The sequence below is a fragment of the Eschrichtius robustus genome, chromosome 17 (genome assembly GCF_028021215.1).
Source record: "Eschrichtius robustus isolate mEscRob2 chromosome 17, mEscRob2.pri, whole genome shotgun sequence".
Taxonomy (NCBI): Eukaryota; Metazoa; Chordata; class Mammalia; order Artiodactyla; family Eschrichtiidae; genus Eschrichtius; species Eschrichtius robustus.
Window position 1 is genome coordinate 30,160,110 of NC_090840.1, and position 19,456 is coordinate 30,179,565.

The 19,456-nt window shown below is 38.2% G+C and overlaps 1 protein-coding gene across 1 annotated transcript in view; it reads right to left on the reverse strand.

Moving 5' to 3' along the window:
* Window positions 1–6,053: 6,053 nt before the first annotated feature.
* Window positions 6,054–19,456, reverse strand: part of CNGB3 (cyclic nucleotide gated channel subunit beta 3) — a 158,867-nt gene continuing 145,464 nt past the window's right edge. The window contains 3 exon segments of the mRNA XM_068525484.1: window positions 6,054–6,314; window positions 8,884–9,058; window positions 9,295–9,441. Of these exon segments, the coding sequence (XP_068381585.1) occupies window positions 6,054–6,314; window positions 8,884–9,058; window positions 9,295–9,441 (583 nt within the window).

A 19,456-nucleotide genomic window follows, 5' to 3' on the forward strand; every position in this document is an offset into this window, starting at 1 on the left:
TTGGGGACGAGGTTGGGTGGATGTTCTGCACCAATAGCATTTGGAAGACTTGGTCAACAGAAGTGAGACTTAGTTTTACTTGAAATCAAGTACAGAATGCTGGAAGATCAACGCTGCCTTTTGAGGGGATCTGGATGAGGAAGAGAAAGCTTGGGTGAGCAGTTTCTGGGAATTTGTAAATCCTCAGCTGAGAAAAGTGAAGAGAACATAGAAGAAGGAGACCTGGAGGACTCCATGCGTGGCAAAGCCAGATTTTTTCAGCAGAAAACTCAGCGGTAACACTGAGGCCTGGCAGAGTGATAAAGGCAGACTCAGGGAGGCTGGGGCTGGCTCCAGCACTGGGCAGAGGGGTACCACATTTACTTTGGAGATTCCATTCACTCAGCTACCTTTAATTGAATACACACTGTTAGTTATGCTATCCTGGGGAGGAGGGGGGAACCCCACCTTATAAAAAAATTTCATTTTTAATCAGAAAATATTTTTGAAATTCATAGGGGAAAATGTCTTCCCCATCCATGTTTTACCATATTCCCACCCTCCCCCTCACATATTTCACATCTTTAAGCAAAGTATGAAGTTAATATTATCAAGAGTGGGTTGTGGGCCTGGGGTCTGTTAGGAAATAGATGATAATACCCTGGGGTTTTATGAAGAATGAATGAATGTAATATTAAGATTTGTTGAGAGAAGTGTGGTCAACATCTATGGAGGTTGCAAATCCATATTTCAACTATTGTTCTTCCTCATAGCTAAGTTGCTGGGAATTCTTGCATGTACCTAACAAATGAGCTGATATAATTTAAGCCTGGGCCTCAGTACAGTCACTCACAGCTGCTCCCTGGGTATGGTTATTTTACACCTCCATGGGCCTGTCTTATCACTGCCTCTTGAATCTCCACAACGTATTCCTCATTCTTGTTTCCTGCTTCTCCAACCAACAGCTATTTTCTGCCATAGTTCATGAAACTAAGTGTATTAGTCTGCTGGTGCTGCCATACAGAATACCACAGAATGGGTATTTAACAACAGAAATTTATTTTCTCATAGTTTTGGAGTCTGGAAGTCCAAGATCAGGATACCCGAAGTTTTGGTTTCTCCTGAGGCTTCTCTCTTTTGCTTGCAGCTGGCTGTTTTCTCACTGTGTCTTTTTTTTTGGCTGCATGGCACAGCGTGTGGTATCTGAGTTCCCCAACCAGGGGACCCATGCCCCCTGCAGTGGAAGCTTGGAGTCCTAACCACTGGACTGCCAGGGAGTTCCCTCTCTGTGTCTTCACATGGCTTTTTGTCTGTGCACCAGCACCCCTGGTATCTCTCCCTCTTCTTATAAAAACAAGGACACAAATCCTATTGGATTAGGACCCCACCCTTATGACCTAGTTTAACCTTAATTACCTCCTTAAAGACCCTGTCTCCAAATGTGGTCACATTAGGGTTTAGGCCTTCAACCCATGAATTTGAAGAGGATACAATTCAGTCCCTAACAGTAAGCATGGTTAGTAGTCTCTGCTGGTCCCTAAGCATGCTTAGTAGTCTCTGCTGGGGTCAAGTGGAGACCTGCCCACATGCAGAAGGAAAGCCTCATTGGCAGGACAGGCCGCAGAGAGCGGATGAAGTAGCGGCTGTATCTGTAGTGGCTGCCTGTGTGGCTCAGATGTAGCAGAGGCTGAAGGAAAGACCTTTGATTAATGGGGGTCTCACTTCTCCACTAGCCTATTTCTAGACACAACACTGAACTCAAGTCCACAAAATTGAGTTAATCATGCTTCTCAGTTCATGGCACATAATCCTCATTAGTTGAGGCTCTTGATTTATTATTTTTTCTCACTTCATCTATTGCTATTACCACTTCCACATTCCTTTCTCCCCATAGCCATCATCTCTAATGCATTTAACATAGTTTGTTAGACATGTATATATTTTTGAAATACATAGTGTTTTGTATATTTATTTTATTTTATTTTATTTTATTTATTTATTTATTTTTGCCTTCGTTGGGTCTTTGTTGTTGCGTGCGGGCTTTCTCTAGTTGCGGCGAGCGGGGGCTACTCTTCGTTGCAGTGCGTGGGCTTCTCATTGTCGTGGCTTCTCTTGTTGCAGAGCACGGGCTCTAGGCACGCGGGCTTCAGTAGTTGTGGCACGTGGGCTCAGTAGTTGTGGCTCGCGGGCTCTAGAGCGCGGGCTCAGTAGTTGTGGCGCACGGGCTTAGCTGCTCCGCGGCATGTGGGATCTTCCCAGACCAGGGCTTGAACCTGTGTCCCCCGCATTGGCAGGCAGATTCTTAACCACTGCGCCACCAGGGAAGTCCCTGTTTTGTATATTTTTAAATTGTGAAACTGTAAACACCACTTTTGCTAATCAACAAAGAGACACAATGCTGAGAAACTTTGTTCCCTAAAATCACAGACTGTTAGAAACTTTTCTATTTGAAATCTTATCAGTCAGACTGAAACATTCCACGTTTGCCTGGAGAATCTAAGTCATTCTGACACGAGAAGCAGACTGGTATACACCTTCAGATAAGGGGTTTCTGGACACAGCAGTCTATGTTTTTCTTAACTGAGTAGTTTCCAAGAAAACAGGACCCTGAGTCTGCTTGTTGGCCCAGGACTGATGTTAACCCCTTTACATACAGTCTTGCTTTAATCTGAGCCTCTCAAAACATCACTTCATTTAAACTCTACCTAACCTCTACCTTTCCCCAATATCCTATCATAACTTGTCCTTTCCTGTTTTTGGAGGGACACTCACGTTTCCTCTGGTGAATGGTCTCCCTTGTTGCCGCAGGTTAATAAACTTGGCTTTGTTGGGCTACAGATTTGTCCCTGATAGTCTTGATCAGATAGGCTTTATAAAAATATGCATGCATGGTATGACTAAAGATCTCATTCTTTTTTCTTACTTAAGAAAATCCACACTAGTTTTTAAAAGAGATCTATCCATGTTGTTATGTGTAAATCTAATTCATTATTTCCAATGGCTGAATAGAATTTCATCTTAAAAACACATCCATATGCCACATGCCATATTTTTTTTTATCCATTCTCCTAGTGTAGACACCCCAGTTGCCTTCCGTTCCTTTGTACTACAAACAATGCATTTCCTCTTGCATTTTCTTTTACGGCCCTGCTTGAGGATTTTCTGGGATATGTATCTGAAGTAGTACTGCCAAGTTCTAAGGTGTACTGCCAGAATAGTAGCTCCAATTTACATACTTGCCAGCACTTGGTACTATTGTCTATTTTCAAATATTTTCCAGTTTGATAGGCATAAAGTAGTATTCCATTTTTGTTCTGATTTGTATTTCTTTAAGTACAAGTAAAGTCAAGCATCTTTTCTATGTTGATATCCTATTTATTTTGCTTCCATGAGTTGACTATTACTATCCTCTCTCCTTTAAAAAAAACCCTGGGCTTTCTGTCTTTATATTTACAAATAAAGCATAAGAGCTAGTCTTTGCCTTGTTATAATTTAAAATTAAGCAGAAGTTAGAGAACAGTGGAATGCTGTACTATGTGATAATCCCTTGAAATTAGAACTATCATGGGTTGATGTTTTTAGAGGCAGTGGAGAGATTTGGAAGCATAGGAAAGAGTTAAGTGATGGAGGAGAGATACGCTCCATACTGTGGTAGGTAGCATGGACAAATGCCAGAGGAAGAAAGGTAGGTGGTGGTTCCAGAAAAAGCAAGACGACCAGCTTCAGTGGAGGGTATGGTTGGGATAGTGGCAATTAAATTTGCACAAATAAGATTTAATCACTAGGAGGGATTAATAGGTCCCTGAGCAGAAAAGTAACATGGTGAAAAGTGGTTGCTATGGTTTGAATGTTAGTGTCCCTCACCTCTGCCTCTCCCTCTCCCCAGCAAATTTATGTATTGAAGTCCTAACCCCAAAGATGATAGTATTAGGAGGTGGGGCCTTTGGGAGGTGTTCTGCCCTCATGAATAGGATTAGTGCCTTCATAAAACAGGCTCCAGAGAGACCCCTTCCTTTCCACCACGTGAGGTCACAGTGAGAAGGAGCTTGCTGTGAACCATGCTGGGCCATGATCCTGGACTTCCCAGCCTCCAGAACTGTGAGAAGTAAATTTCTGTTGTTTATAATGTACCCAATCTGTGGTATTCTTGTTATAGCAGCCTGAATGGACTAAGATAGTTGTATTTTATAAAGCTCTAATTTTACCCATGGCAAAAGGATTGAGAAAGGTAGACAAGTGATGATTAGAGCTGATAGTTGGTAAAAAGTGATCATCTATTTGAATTGAACAGAAAATATGAACTGAGTTGTTAGCATTGAAGTTGAAAAAGAAAAGACAATTAGAAAGATTTAAGAAAGAAAAAGGATTTGGTGACACTATATAAGCAAAGGAAGAGTTACTAATTATTCTTAGATTTGAGTCTGAGAGACTGGAAGAATGAAGATATCTAAAAAAGGATAGTTTAGGAGGGGAAATAAATGACAGGGGAAGAACACAGAATGTAAGGAGAGAACATATTATTCACAAGTTCAGGACTTTTCTCCTTTGTTTTTTTTTCCTATTATCAGACTTTTTTCAGGCCCTGTTTTTACCTTTTCTTTCTGGCTCTTCTAATCACTCTTGATAAACTCCCACTTATAAAGTAAACACTATTTAACAGTTTCTCTCCATTCCCTTAAATCCTGAAAAACGCCACCCAACCTTTTGTAAAAGTTGTCATGTTTCTGTGATACTTGAACACTATATTAAAAAATGGTGAGTACCAAATGATACATTTTATTCTAGTGATTAATTTTACATGGTTTGCTGAATGCATCTATGTTGTAGGCTTTTTGGCTAATATAACTTGTTAAAACACTCTGCAAAGTGCTGTTACAATGACCATCTTCTGGGACTTGGAAATAGCCTTATTATACAGAACTTAATATTATACCCTCAGGGCATTTATTAGAATGGAATTCTATATGTATTATTACTTCTGACAGCAGCCTGGCTCTTTTAGCCTCTTCACAGCTTGAGACTTTGGTAATTATGCTAATGCTAGCTGATTCATGAGGACTACTTCCTAAAGCGCACTTAATTAACTTGGAGATTTTGTAAACAGCTGTACATGTAGGTTCTGCAAATTGCAGGGATATGTCAATCTGACGTGTACAGTCTGCCTTCCTAACCTCGTCACTTTTTACTAAAGCTGAAAACAAGAAGCTGAAATCTGACATCTTCTGAAGTAAATGCTTGCAGAAGTTTCTGAGAAATGTCACTTTAGCCTCCATGAAGATGGGGACAATCTGATTCCTCCTGTTTGAGTCTGTTGAGACAGATGAGCCTTTTAAGTTGATATGAGGGAAAATATTAAAGTTTGTTTCTTTAGTAAAGGGTACAGTTTTTCCAACGTGTTGCTGCAATGTGATTTTGCTTGTGGGTTTGTTAGTACTGCTGACCAGCAGTGCTCTTCAGGGGACTCCTCTGCAAGTTGGGTTTTACATCCATCGGCTCCCTTGTTTGCTTCCTTTCAGTCCCAGCTGCTGGGTTGATTTGATACTTGACTGACTCATCATCCTGCCTTGAATGAAAATCACCCAACTTTTGACATTTTATTAAAATCTCATACTCCCAAAGTAAGAGACAAATTCATATACATGGAACATTTAACCAAGACTAACAGTGCGATGCAAGACTTTAACACACACACACAATCACACACACACACACACACACAATTAAAAGAAAAAGTTAGTGAATCATTTCAGAGCCAAGACCAACCTAGTCAAAATGGAGAGAAGAAACATCATCAAGAAAGAACGGAAGAAAAATAACCTACTATATACAATTAGGAGAAATACCAATTGCGCAAAGCTAATGACAACGGAGAATAGGGATGGTTTTTTAATAATCTTCTTATTGCCACTGCAGAAGATCACACTCTCAGATAAATCCTAGAAACTAAGCTAGGGATTTGCCTATGGTTTCTCAAGGGTCCCAGCAAGGTCTTTTCCTCTCATTAGTTTAAGCTACCATCCTGACTACAGTCTCTTTGGGAACTAACTAGATTGTATCTGAAGATAATCAAACATTTATAGCTTAGCATTTTCTTTGACTTCGATCATCAGAACCTCTTCCCCAGCCTCTGCAGAAGGATCCATGCTGATGATGAGTGATTGACGGGTAGTTCCTCTGGGTAAAACTGCCCTTCTAATTGACTGGGGCGCTTCCTCTGCTGTAATAGAACTAGTTCGACATTTGGATGTTTCAAGTGGTTTCTCTGCTGGCTCTCTTCCTTTATCTTCATATATTTTTCCTTTATCCTCTTCTCCTTCGGAGTTTTCACTTTTTTTCTAGAAGCAACAGTTATTGAAAATAATTGGTATTGAAATCATAATCAAGGACATTGGAGTCTTTTGATTAATATGCAATAGCTAAGGATCACCACTAAGACAAAGACTGTCTGAATTAAGTTAATAAGGGAATCATGTCTGCCATTGACTATCATTTAACTAAGTTTTCTGATGTGCTGGAGAATGGGGATGAGCTGTCACATTTGAATTCGGTGTTAGTCCACGTCGCGTTTTTGTCCCTGCCAAGGAATTCACTTCCTATTGACCCTCATGGTCTCTGAATTATTAGACTTAGTGCTCAGGACTCTTTGCTTTTTATTTTATTTTATTTTTTTTATATTTTTAATGCTATTCTTGTCTGCTTACATTCTTTTTTTTTTTTTTTTTGTATGTATGTATGTATGTATGGCTGTTTTGGTCCTCGTTTCTGTGCGAGGGCTTTCTCTAGTTGTGGCAAGTGGGGGCCACTCTTCATCGCGGTGCGGGGACCACTCTTCATCGCGGTGCGCGGGCCTCTCACTATCGCGGCCTCTCTTATTGCGGAGCACAGGCTCCAGACGCGCAGGCTCAGCAATTGTGGCTCACGGGCCGAGTTGCTCCGCGGTATGTGGGATCTTCCCAGACCAGGGCTCGAACCCGCGTCCCCTGCATTGGCAGGCAGATTCTCAACCACTGCGCCACCAGGGAAGCCCTCTTTGCTTTTTAAATATTTACTTACTTATTTCATGAAGATGAAATTTTAAATATTTATCTTTTAATAACAATGTATTAACCGAATACCATATAAATACTCTAGAATCTCTGGTGTTCCTCCTGCATAAGTTTATGTGAGAACTTCAGGGAGAAATTCATATCTCTTTCCTAGTACAGTCTTCTCCATTTGTCCCATGGGTGTTTGATATGGCTTTAGAACCTGTTGTATTTAGTGTCATCTGTAGAAATTTCATAGTGAAAAATATACTATGCTCTTTACTGGTGATGCTTGAGATCAGTTTGAGAGAAGCTTGTACCGGGTATGAATGTGTACATATGAAGTTGAGAGCCTTACTTAACATACTGACTTACATAGTTCTTTAACCCCATAAGCCTTATACACGAAGTATTACTTCTATGCCGATTAAATAAGGCATTTGGTATACACTGATTTTCATCGTAGTGTTGTGTGTGTGGCAAAGGAGGAGGCAAGTTTTAGCCTCTTGAGTGTGACTGACTTTTATAATATTTGCTTTACCAATTTCCTGAAAGAACCACAGCCTCCCATTTCTTACAGTTTTAGAGTTAGCATAAGGACTAGATTCAGAAAACCTGAATTCCTGCTCTGTTTTTCAGTATCTGCCCTCATAAGCTTATCATGAGAATCAAAGAAATATGAAAAAAAAAGAGAAAAGCAATAACATTTGAGTTTCTTGACATTTCTAGGAATTGGGAGACAGCTTGGTGTAGGTGTGGAAGTCTGAATACCCGAGTAATAGCTTTTGCTCTGTCATTGATTGTGATCTTATCCAAATACATTGATCTGGATCTTAGTTTCTTCATCTATAACATAAAATCTTGGATGCAATCTATGTGGTTATTTCTGACTTTAAACATTAGTGATAGTAATTGAAGGAATATTAGTGAAAATGTTTATTAGCTTACTGGTAAAATGTCATATATTTATAGGTGTATATGTATGTCTATACATATACAGTTGATCCTCGTTATTCATGGTAGTTTTGTTCTATAAAGCTGCCACAAACACTGTTAGCAAACCCTGACCTATGTCCCCTAAGGGTAATGCAGGTTTAGGTTCCTACAAGCCTCTGGCTACAACATTTTTGTCAGCTGCTCAATACATAGCCTTGTTTTATATGCATTTCTGTTTACAGACACCCTATTTAATATATATTGTTTATTCATTACACTGAACTCACAGCCAACAGTACTATGACTCATGCCTGAATGAAGATTATCTAACACACATATTTCTCTGTAAGGCACATCAGAGCATTTTTGTGCTTAGGAACACTAGGTGCTGCATTGGCGATATGCTTGGGGGCCATTTTTAACATTGTTGTGGGGGGGGATGCACAAAAATGCAAAAAACATGACAATAAATAGACCATGAAAAGGTCACTTGTTTACAGTGTGAGAGTTGAAACAAGAAGGTAGAGTGTCTCCTTGTTCAACCTCGGCTGGGAACAAGTGCCTCCAGCAACTTAAATTTTTTGCTGCTCTGCAAATGTATGTCTGCGAATGACCCCCAAAACACCATAAATATTGATTTTGAGGTTACAAACACATTTTAGTGGGTAGGCAGGTTTGCAAACACAGAATCCACAAAAATGAGGGTCGACTGTATTTATGTATATATACATTAAAACTATCCATAATAAACCCGTGAGGATTAAATGTGATGTTATATGGGCATACAGTAAAATAGTAAGTGCTATATACAAAGTATTAATTATTTGCATTACATGAATCCAGATTATCCCAGTGTCTGAAATGGAATTAAAGTAGGAGCTTGTCTGGGTGTCTTTAGTCCAGTGGTCTCTGTTACAGCCCTCCTTTCCCTCTGCCTTATTACCAGAACGGTTTGTTCTCTCTTCAGTATGAGTAGTCTTGCAAGACCTGCTTTTCCTGAGCCTCCCAGGAGACCTTTAAACATTTTGGGTGTCTCTTGCTTTGGTGGGAAGAGAAAGGCAAGTCCTTTATTTGGATAAGTTGTCCCTGTGCCTGGAGCCTTGTTCTTTAGAAGCACTCTGTGGACAAGACAGAAAGGCCATTTCAGATAGCACTGTGAGAGTTATGGAAAAACTTACGAGAAATACTATCATTTCTCCTAATCAGTGAAGTTTTCAATGTATAACTGCATAAACAGTTGTTTGTTAAGTGAATCTCATGGATAAAGTTGATTGTACCCACCATAGCACAGTTCTCATCTTAGATTTTACAAAGTAAAACCAACTCCTCTCTAATGGGGTTTTAAAGGTTATACCTGGCTTTCTTCATAAGGAGCTTTCTAGAATCTGGATAATGCACTAGAATTTCTTGGAGGGTCCTTTTGTCCAGAGTTAAAAGATTGGCAAAGCCATGGGCCGCCACGTTGGCAGTTCTACGGTTTCCTCCTCTTGCTGCTAGAAGGCTGTAAGAGAGAAAAATGAATCTTTGCCACCAGTTTCAATCTTCCTCCACCAAAATCTTAAAAAAAAAAAAAAAATCAAATATTAGAACCATTTATACTGCTTCAGAGATCATTCCCTGGATGTGAGAGTTCAGATGAGTGTGCAGAGAGAGTCAAGATGTGGTGGCAATAGAAGTGGCAACAGATTTCAACGCGTTTTGCATCTAACTCTCACCTCAAATCAAGGCCTTGTAGCCATCAGAGCCCTGGGAGATTCTTCCTCCCAGATTCCAGAAGTGCAGACTCTCTTTGGACTGGGTATCCTCCATTTGCTCTTTCAGACTAACTTTTCATCCTTCCCGATCCTCTTTGCACTCCAGGAAGCTGACCTCTGTGGGCTTGCTCTCTGATTTTCATTTGGGTTCAGCCAATGGGAAATACCAGTAGGAAGTCAGAAAGCAGGAAGAGAGTGGGGTTGGCACGTTTCTTCCCCCATTCTTCCCTGCCAGGCCTTAGGTTAGCAATGGCTGCAGTTCCTGCCAAAATCCACAGCTCCTGGCCATCTCCTGGAAGTACAACTCCCACAGATTTCTTTCTGGGCTCTGGTAATGTGCCCTGCCCTTTTCTCCTTGAGGCCTGGCTGTGGAAACAGCTCCCTTGTAGCTAGCTTTGAGATGTATCACCATCTCTTGTTGGGTAGTCTTAGATTTTCCTTCTAATTTCCTTTGATTGACTTCTGTCAGTAATCCCTTTATTAAAGTCTTCTTAGTTAACTTACTTAAGTGTACCTTCAGTTTTTTGTCTGGACTCTGACAGATCAAGCTCTGACATCAAATCTTGATATCCCGGTTACATTAGGTAAATTTAATCTCTTCCTAAACGTAACTCCCAGATCAAATTGTTTCTCAGTATCATAAATTGCTCTGTAGTATAGTCATTCTCATACAGCTTCCCACTTGGAATGTCAGAGAATTCTGGACTTTATATCTCTCAGGGACATAGCTGGGGCATTTTGCGTTTGGGAAGTAACCAATAAATAGTTATAAAATAAATGAACACTCGAGTGAATAAAACAAATGAATATAACTTCTGTCATTCACCAATAATCCGGAAAATAAGGGTTGGTCTTTGAAAGCAAGACAAGAAAAAACACATTTCAAATGTTTAAAAAAAACACTACAGGCTCTGCAGTGAGATGGTAACACGAGAATCAATCTCTCGGAGTCCACCATTTAGAAATGGAGAAAGAAGGCTCACATTAATAAAAACAACCTCCAGGGGTGGAAGGGACCGAGAAAGCATTCTGGCAATAGGAATGTTCACGTTTTCACAGCCCTCCCTTTGGGGGCAATGAGATGTGAGAAGCTGCATGAGTGCTGTGCCTGAAGATTGATATCAGACCATGTGTATTTCTCCAGCTGTTGTTGCAGAAAAGGGAACATTTTCACTGGCTGTTAATCATTAAAAAACTAACATAGGGTTTCCGCTCTGACATGTAAAGAGCTTGGAAGTTGTCACTCCTGTCCTTACAATACGAAAAAGTTGAACAAACTGAAAACCAATGACTTTTCTCAGAACTGTCAAAGAACTGAAGTTGCAGGGTCAACTCCCATCCAAATCTGGGGAGACAGGTGAATCCAGAAAGCCACAGCCAAACCTGCTTACCTGGAACAGAAGCCCTTGGAGCTGTAACTGGTAGGAATACCTTAATGGTAATTTTGACAAATTGCTGTAGGTTGAGAGTAAACTATCAAGAGAGGGAGAAACTCTGAGGCCCACAATTATGGGGAAACTGATACTTTTATAGGTTTTACCTTGAGAAACTTTAGCAGATTCTCATGGTTGAGAGCCAAGAAAGATCTGCTTGTTGCTCTGGCAGTAGAAGGGGATAATTAATCATTGTAAAATACACCCAGAATATATTTGTTCTCCATTACAAAGGTCTACTATCCAGGGGAAAAGATTACCAGAATCTTATCCTACCTGGAGGAAGGGCATTTCTCTCACCCCGGGCACCTCTGGCCTTCCTGCCTAAGGGGATAAGAAACACCTGTGAAGATTGGACCCCAGGAAAATAGATCCATTAAAAGACTTAGATTTAATCATAAAATAAGAGTTCTCTCCCATACCTTAGCACTATACCAAAGGGGTTTCTGTATAGTAACATTGGGTTATAACTGCAAAATGCAGACTTTCTCGGAAGAGCAGTACTGAGGGAAGGCCAAAGTCAATAGAGGAGATAGAAACAAAGCCACTAGAGAAATTTAGAAGCTCTAGCACCTACAACTACAGCAAAGATTAAACACAGCCCAACTCCTGGCCAGATTAATATAAAACCTCATTCTAAAGACCTGTTTACCTCAGTTCCTACTACCCATTATGTCATGTACAGCTTTCAACAAAAATTACAAAGTACACTAAAAAGCAAGTAAAATACAGCCTGAAGAGCCAAAGAAAGCATTAGAACCAGGCTGAGATATGACACAGATGTTGGAATTATCAGACAGAGAATTTAAAATAACTATGATTAATATGTTAAAAGATCTATTGGAAAAAGTAGGCATCATACAAGAACAGATGGGTAATGTAAGCAGAGGGATAGAAATTCTAAGACAGATTTGAAAGGAAATGTTAGAAATAAAAAATACTATAACAGAAATGAATACTGACTTTAATGGGCTCATCAGTAGACTGGGCATGGTCAAGAAAAGAATAGATGAGCTTGAAGATAGGTAGTAGAAAGTTCCCAAATTGAATGCAAAAAGAAAAAAAGGAATGAAAAAAAAAACCCCCAAAATCCAACCAGAACAGAACATCAAGAACCGTGGGACATTTTCAAAAGTTATTATATATATGTATGATATATACATAAACATACATCATTCTCTAGTATTAGAAGAACCACCTGAAGTAATAATGGCCAAGAACTTTTCCAAATTAATGACAGACAACAAACCACAGATCCAGGAAGCTCAGAGAATACCAAGCAGAATAAATACTCCCCACCGCCCATTCCTAGGCACATCATATTCAAAGTGTAATAAACTAAAGACAAAGAAAATCTTGAAAAGAGCTGAGGGGGAAAAAGCCTTACATATAAAGGAACAGGAATAAGAATTATAGTGGACTTTTCATCAGAAACACTGCAAATAAGAAGAGAGTGGAGTGAAATACCAAGTGTTGAGAAAAACAAAATCACCAACCTAGAATTCTATGTATAGTGAAGTTATCCTTCAAAAGTGAGGGAGAGATGAAGATTTTATCAGAAAACCAAAAACTGAGGGACTTTAACATTAGCAGACATACCCTTAAAGATACTGAGAGAAATTCTTCGAGAAGAAGGAAAATGATACAGTTTAAAAATTTAGGTCTACATAAAGAGTGAAAGACATGGCAGAAGGAATAAGCAGAGGTAAAACGAAAGCCTTTATTTTCCTTATTCTTAATTTATCTAAAATATGACTTTAAATAATAAAGTAACACTGCATTGGGTGATTGTGGCATATGGATAAGTGAAATGAATGACATCAGTGTCTTAAGGGCTGGTAGGGAAGGGCTGTTATAATGTTCCTGCACTACGTGTGAAGTGGTATAGTGTTAATGTGAAGGTAAACTTAGTTTAAAATGTGTATGGCAAACACTGAAGTTTTTTGAAAAGAATTATAATTGATAAACTAAGAGAAAAGAGAAAATGGAATCTCCTTTCCTGAGGTTCTCCCCAAGACAATCTCTGCCTTCACCTTTTTTGTTAAGTAAGAGAAATAAACTTTACTCTGTCATCCATCTATCATCTATCTATCTATCTATCTATCTATCTATCTATCTACCTATCTTCCTGCCTATCTATGTATGAAATGGATGTTAATATTTGAAGGACAATGATTGGATGAGCCTATTTCATTCACATTCTTGTTGCCTTGGGCATAGGGCAATCCAGTAGTTAGGAAAGGCTGGATGGCACTGGGGAGCTTAATTTGGACCTGAGACTGTCTCTGTGTGTGTCAGACTATGAGAGCAGAACGGAAATAACATATTTAAATGTCAAGTTATTTTGAGATTTCTCAAGCTTTAATTAAACTTGCCTACAGGTTACACATTTGGAGTGCTTGATGAGTTTTTGAACGGAAGAAATAGTCTGTCTGCCAGATGGATTTTGCCCAAACTCTCTCAGCAATGTTTAAAATAGCATGTTTTTTTTTCCCCTCCTGTCCACAAAATGCTTCTCCAGCATTCCACCAATGGAAAGTTTTACTCATTAAATAGCTTAGTAAGAAGATCCCTAAATATTCCCAAGCCCACATAGTTTCTGAAAGAGCACGTGCTGGAGGACAAACAGCCGAGGTTAATGGTAAGTGTCCCCAGGTCAAAAATACTGAACAGAGCAATGGCCCAGGAAACAAGGGAATGGATTCTAATTCTAGGTCCACTTTTGTTTGCTGTGACCTTAAAAAAGAACTTAAGGACCTTTTAGATTTTTACTCCAATCATGTATTTATTAAGTGCCTATCATGTATTCAGCAGGTAAAGTAGTGCAAAAAGAAAAATAGTAAAGCATGGTATGGTTTGTGGAAAGAGTACAGATTTTGGAACCAGATAACTCTACTATTTTTAAAATTTATTTATTTATTTATTTATAGTGTTTAATTTAAAAGAATTTAAATTGAACTATAGTTGAAATCTACCATTTATTAAGTGTATTTCTGAGCAAGATACTTAATCTCTCTTTTGGGTTAACAAGACCACTTTTTAGTACCTTCTGTACTATAGGTATCTGATTATCTTTAGGGAGAGATAGGTGTTTATAGACCCCTGACATTCAATTATGAAGGTGTAATTAGGTAAAACTCCTGGCTGAGGAGTTTTAAACCCTAATTTGGGGTATGTAACTGTAACAAGTAACAATAAGTATAATAAATTTTATTACACAGGGTTCTCCAGAGAAACAGAAAAAATAGGACATATACAGATATATATAAAAGGAGATTTATTATGGGAATTGGCTCACGTTGTTGTGATGGTTATGGAGTCTGAGAAGTCCCACAGTCTGCCATCTACAAGCTGGAGACCCAGGAAGCAGGTGCTGTAATTTAGTCTGGGTCCAAAGGCCTGAGAAGGGGAGAAAGAGGAGCCTCTGGTGTAAGTCCAGGTCTGGGTCTGAAAGTCCAGAACCAGGAGCCCTGATGTCTGATGTCTGAGGGCAGGAGAAGATAGATGTGCCAGCTCAAGCTGAGAGAGCGAATTTGCCCTTTCTTCGCATTTTTGTTCTATTCAGACCCTCAGTGGATTGGGTGATCCCTACTGCATTGGTGAGGGTGATCTTCCTTACTCAACCTACTGATTCAAATGTTAATCTCTGCCCAAAACACCCTTACAAACACACACCATAAATAATGTTTTATCAGCTATCTTGGCATTCCTTAACCAAGTCGACACAAAAAATTAACCATCATAGTACTAGTGTGCCAAAAGTGGATAAGTGAATGAAATCAGTGGTGTGAATGTCAGAGGGAGAAGGTATATTTAGAGTGAGATGACCTGTATGTGCAAAACTCTGTAAATGTCAGGTATAAATAGCAATATGAAGATTATATATGTAACACATATATACATATAATACATTATACATGTATAATATATATACTATACACATATGTATACTATATATGTATATAATATGCACATATACACATACAGTACATACATATACATATAATATGTACATGTGCACATATACATATAAACAAATGTATATATACATATAAACAAATGTATATGTATTTACATATACATATACATTTATGTGTGTATATATCAGAAAGAGCTAGAATATTCAGATAGTCCCTAGTCAGTCATCCATTTCCAGCTTTTTTCCAGGGCTGTCACATACAGCATCATATATTGTGCACCGCATACACAGACGATAATGTGACTGGAACACAATGTGCACAGCCCTTTTTCACAGAGCTAGTTTATCCAGAAAGCACTCACAAGGATAAGTAGAATACAAAAGAGCATAAGTTGAAAGGAAGAGCAGAAGAAAAACAAGAATGGAAACATAAAATGGGGTTCACACAAAAATGCAAACTTTGTTACAAGAGGGCTTCGAATTTGGCTTTAAGTCTCTTATATCATAAAAATCGATGGATTCTTAGTTTTAAGACAGAAATATCTGCTGAAGGGCTTTAGTAGAGAGGCCACTATGTAAATTGGTGGACAACATGTTCATATTCTATTATAGATGCAAAACTAAGTTTGCCAGCACTGTTTGTGATGTGGTCCTTAGTAAAGGCTGTGTGTCACTCCAAAGTCCAGTTCTGTAGGAGCAATGCTGTGGGTGGGAAGGTCAGTCAGTACACTGCATATCAGATACTCATCTCTCTCTTTGTTTTCAGTGGTATCTAGGATATCTAGAGAAAAATAATCCTCTTAAACATTACCTTTCTCAGCTGAACTTTTGATAAATAGTTTTTTTCTATGAGTTTGAGATTTTACAGACCATTTTACTTTGGAGGCCAATCATGCAGAAGCATATAAGGAATTCACTGTATAAATTGAAAAGAAAAGGAAAAAAAGAAATTAGTGATAAATTAGAAGTGTGTAGAAATAACATACTCCACAATGACCTAGATACGATGCCAAGTTCTGGGGCTATAAAGATGATTAACATCTGTCCTCAAGCCAAAAGGGAACCCTCCTACACTGTTGGTGGGAATGTAAATTAGTACAGCCACTGTGGAAAACAGTATGGAGTTTCCTTGAAAAAACTAAATATAGAGTTACCATATGATCCAGTAATGCTACTCCTGGGCATATATCTGTGAAAGAAAAAAGCTCTAATTTGAAAAGATACATTCACCCTAGTGTTCATAGTGGCACTATTTACAGTAGCAAAGACATGGAAGCAACCTCAGTGGCCATCATCAGATGAATGGATAAAGAAGATGATATAGATATAGATACAGATATAGATATATAAAATGAAATATTACTCAGCCATAAAAAAGAATGAAATAATGCCATTTGCAGCAACATGGATGGACCTAGAGATTATCATTTTAAATGAAGTTAAGTCAGACAAAGACAAATATTATATCACTTATATGTAGAATCTAAAAATTAGTACAAATAAACTTATTTGAAAAACAGAAACAGACTTACAGACATAGAACACAAACTTATGGTTACCAAAGGAGAAGTGGGAGAGATAAATTGGGAGTATGAGATTAACAGATGCATACTATCATATATAAAATAAACAAAAGGATTTACTATGTAGCATAGGGAACTATATTCAATATCTTGTAGTAAACTATAATGGAAAAGGATTGAAAAAAGAATATAGATATACACATATATATGTATAACTGAATCACTTTGCTGTATACCTGAAACTAACACAATATTTGTAAATCGATTATATTTCAATAAAAAAAAAATCTGCCCTCAAGCTGTTTGTAATCTAGGAGTGGGATAAGTGTGGGCAAGGGTTGTCTAGTCGACTAACAAATATTGATAATAACATTAGTAATAGTAGTATTACTAGCTAATATTTTTAAGTGCTTTCTATGAGCCAGGTATTTTTCTAAGTTCTTTTTTGTATCAATACATATAATGCTTTTCAATCCTATGAGGTAATTATGTATTATTATTACTCTGTTTTAACTGATGAAGAAATGAAACCTCAGTTGAGGACCTCACCCGGAGTCACACAGCTCATTGTTGTGGAGTTGGATGCAAACCTAGACAGACTTCTCAAACAGATAAACACAATTCAGAATGATTAATGCTTTGATAACTGTAAAAAATGAGAATGTTTCCTAAAATGAAGAAGTTTCTTGTCTAAAAGCATACTCTCATATGTAGAATTGTTTCCTATAATAGAAATAAAACTAACTCTGAATACTATCTATGGAAAGAAGATCAATCACATCCAATGCTGAGTGAGAGACTACAACTTCATATATCTGTTATCATTAAGCAAATTTCCAACTGGATTATATTTGGAGTGTAGGAGGTTAGGTCACCTGTGTAGACTTTTATGAGATATTCTTTTACTCTTTTCAATGTTATTGGAAAACACTTTGTTGCTTGAAAATTTTTACCACTTCACTAAATATAAATCCTGACAAAACTTTTGTGGGTGAGCAAATATCAGAGGATGTTCTAGTGTCACCTCTGCGCAGACTGCTCGCTCTTTGCAGGTACTTTGATATTCATAAAACTACTGCAAGGCAACACATGTTAACCTAGATTTTTGAGAAAAATCTCTATGTATGGATTTTTATCAGAGTTAAAGAGTTCAGATTTCACAGATACAAAACATGTAGTCCTCTTTCCCCCAGGAAGTCTTGATTTCAGAGTTGAATTGGCCTTAGAAGAAGTGGATAATCAGGACTTCCCTGGTGGCGCAGTGGCTAAGAATCCGCCTGCCAGTGCAGGGGACACGGGTTCGAGCCCTGGTGCGGGAAGATCCCACACGCCACGGAGCAACTGAGCCCGTGCGCCACAGCTACTGAGCCCGCATAACAACAGAAGCCACCGCAATGAGAAGCCTGTGCACCGCAACCAAGAGTACCCCCCCGCTCGCTGCAACTAGAGAAAACCCACATGCAGCAATGAAGACCCAATGCAGCCAAAAATAAATAAACGTATTAAAAAGAAAAAAAAAGAAGTGGATGATCGATGAAGAATCTAGGTAAAAATTCTAAAGAAGGAGAGGAAAAGAAGAATAACATGCACAGTTTATTCCATGCCCTCTTTATTTATATCAAGTACCCAGGAGGATATATGATACTCGGGCTAGAAAATACTGTATCAAACAAACTAATATTCTAGCTTAACTCTGTGTTTTTTTTGGGTCAAAATAGCTAACAATGTCATATATTAATGAAACTGTTGAGGTAGGTTCTTACCTACACTTACTGACATGGAAATTGAGGTCCAAAATCTAGTGAAGTGACTTATTCCAGAACAAATACTTATGAGTTTCATTGCAGAAATTCAAATCCAAGACCAGAACTGACTTCAAGTCATGGAGTCTTTTCTTTACACCCTAAACTCTAATGCTGCTAATGAAGCCATTGTTATTGTTCTAATGATACAGATTTGCCCATGGATATTAGAAAAATCAGGGAGGGAGCCAGGTGGGCTGGTCGTGATAAGATCTACCAATGTCTGACAATCAGATTCTTTACTCCCTCTCTGCTATTCCAAATGGTGGTAAAGAGCCTTGATTTTCATAGAATTAGAGTCATCAGATGAAGTCAGTTTAGGAGGAGTCCTGAGAATATTTGAATACATGTTTAAACAATGGTACTGATAATGTAGTTGTTCACAGGAATATTGTGAAACTTAGATGAAGTTTGCTTTTTGCTCTAAGCAAAAAATGCTACACAAACAAAGAGACTGTATATTAAAGAAGGTAGTGAAAATATAAACACATTTTAACACAGGTAGTATTCACAGGATTGAGCCAGAAGAAAATGGAAATGAAAAGTTTTCTCCCTCAATATTTATCAATCTTCTTACCCCTGCTCATACTTCCAATGTATCTACTATTTCTATCTTTTAGGAAAGGCAGGGTAGTGGGTGAAGGAATAACAGAGTTATTCTGATGAAGAATAAGAATATGGAATTAAAAAATAGTCCAAAAAACTAAAAGTCTACCTTGGTACTCTCATTCTGAAAACTGAGTGCTCAGGAAAAATAGGCAAACATTGTTTGGAGGGAACAAAGAGGTTTAAAATTATTTTTCAAAATATTTGGCATTTTCACAATGGTATAGAGAAAATATTTGTTAAATATGCAGAATGGGTGATTTGACCAATATAGCTGGTGAAAATTCAGAACTTAAATACTTTAAATAAAAGCCAGACTATCTAAAACATATGCTATATCACTGCCTAAATTCTGCTCAATAACTTGTTATATATGATGAAAAAAGGATATTGTACAAAGAAAGAAACGCAGAAAATAAATGATCACATTTATGAAAATAAATAGGCCCAGAGGAAATTAATTCATTTATCAAATATTT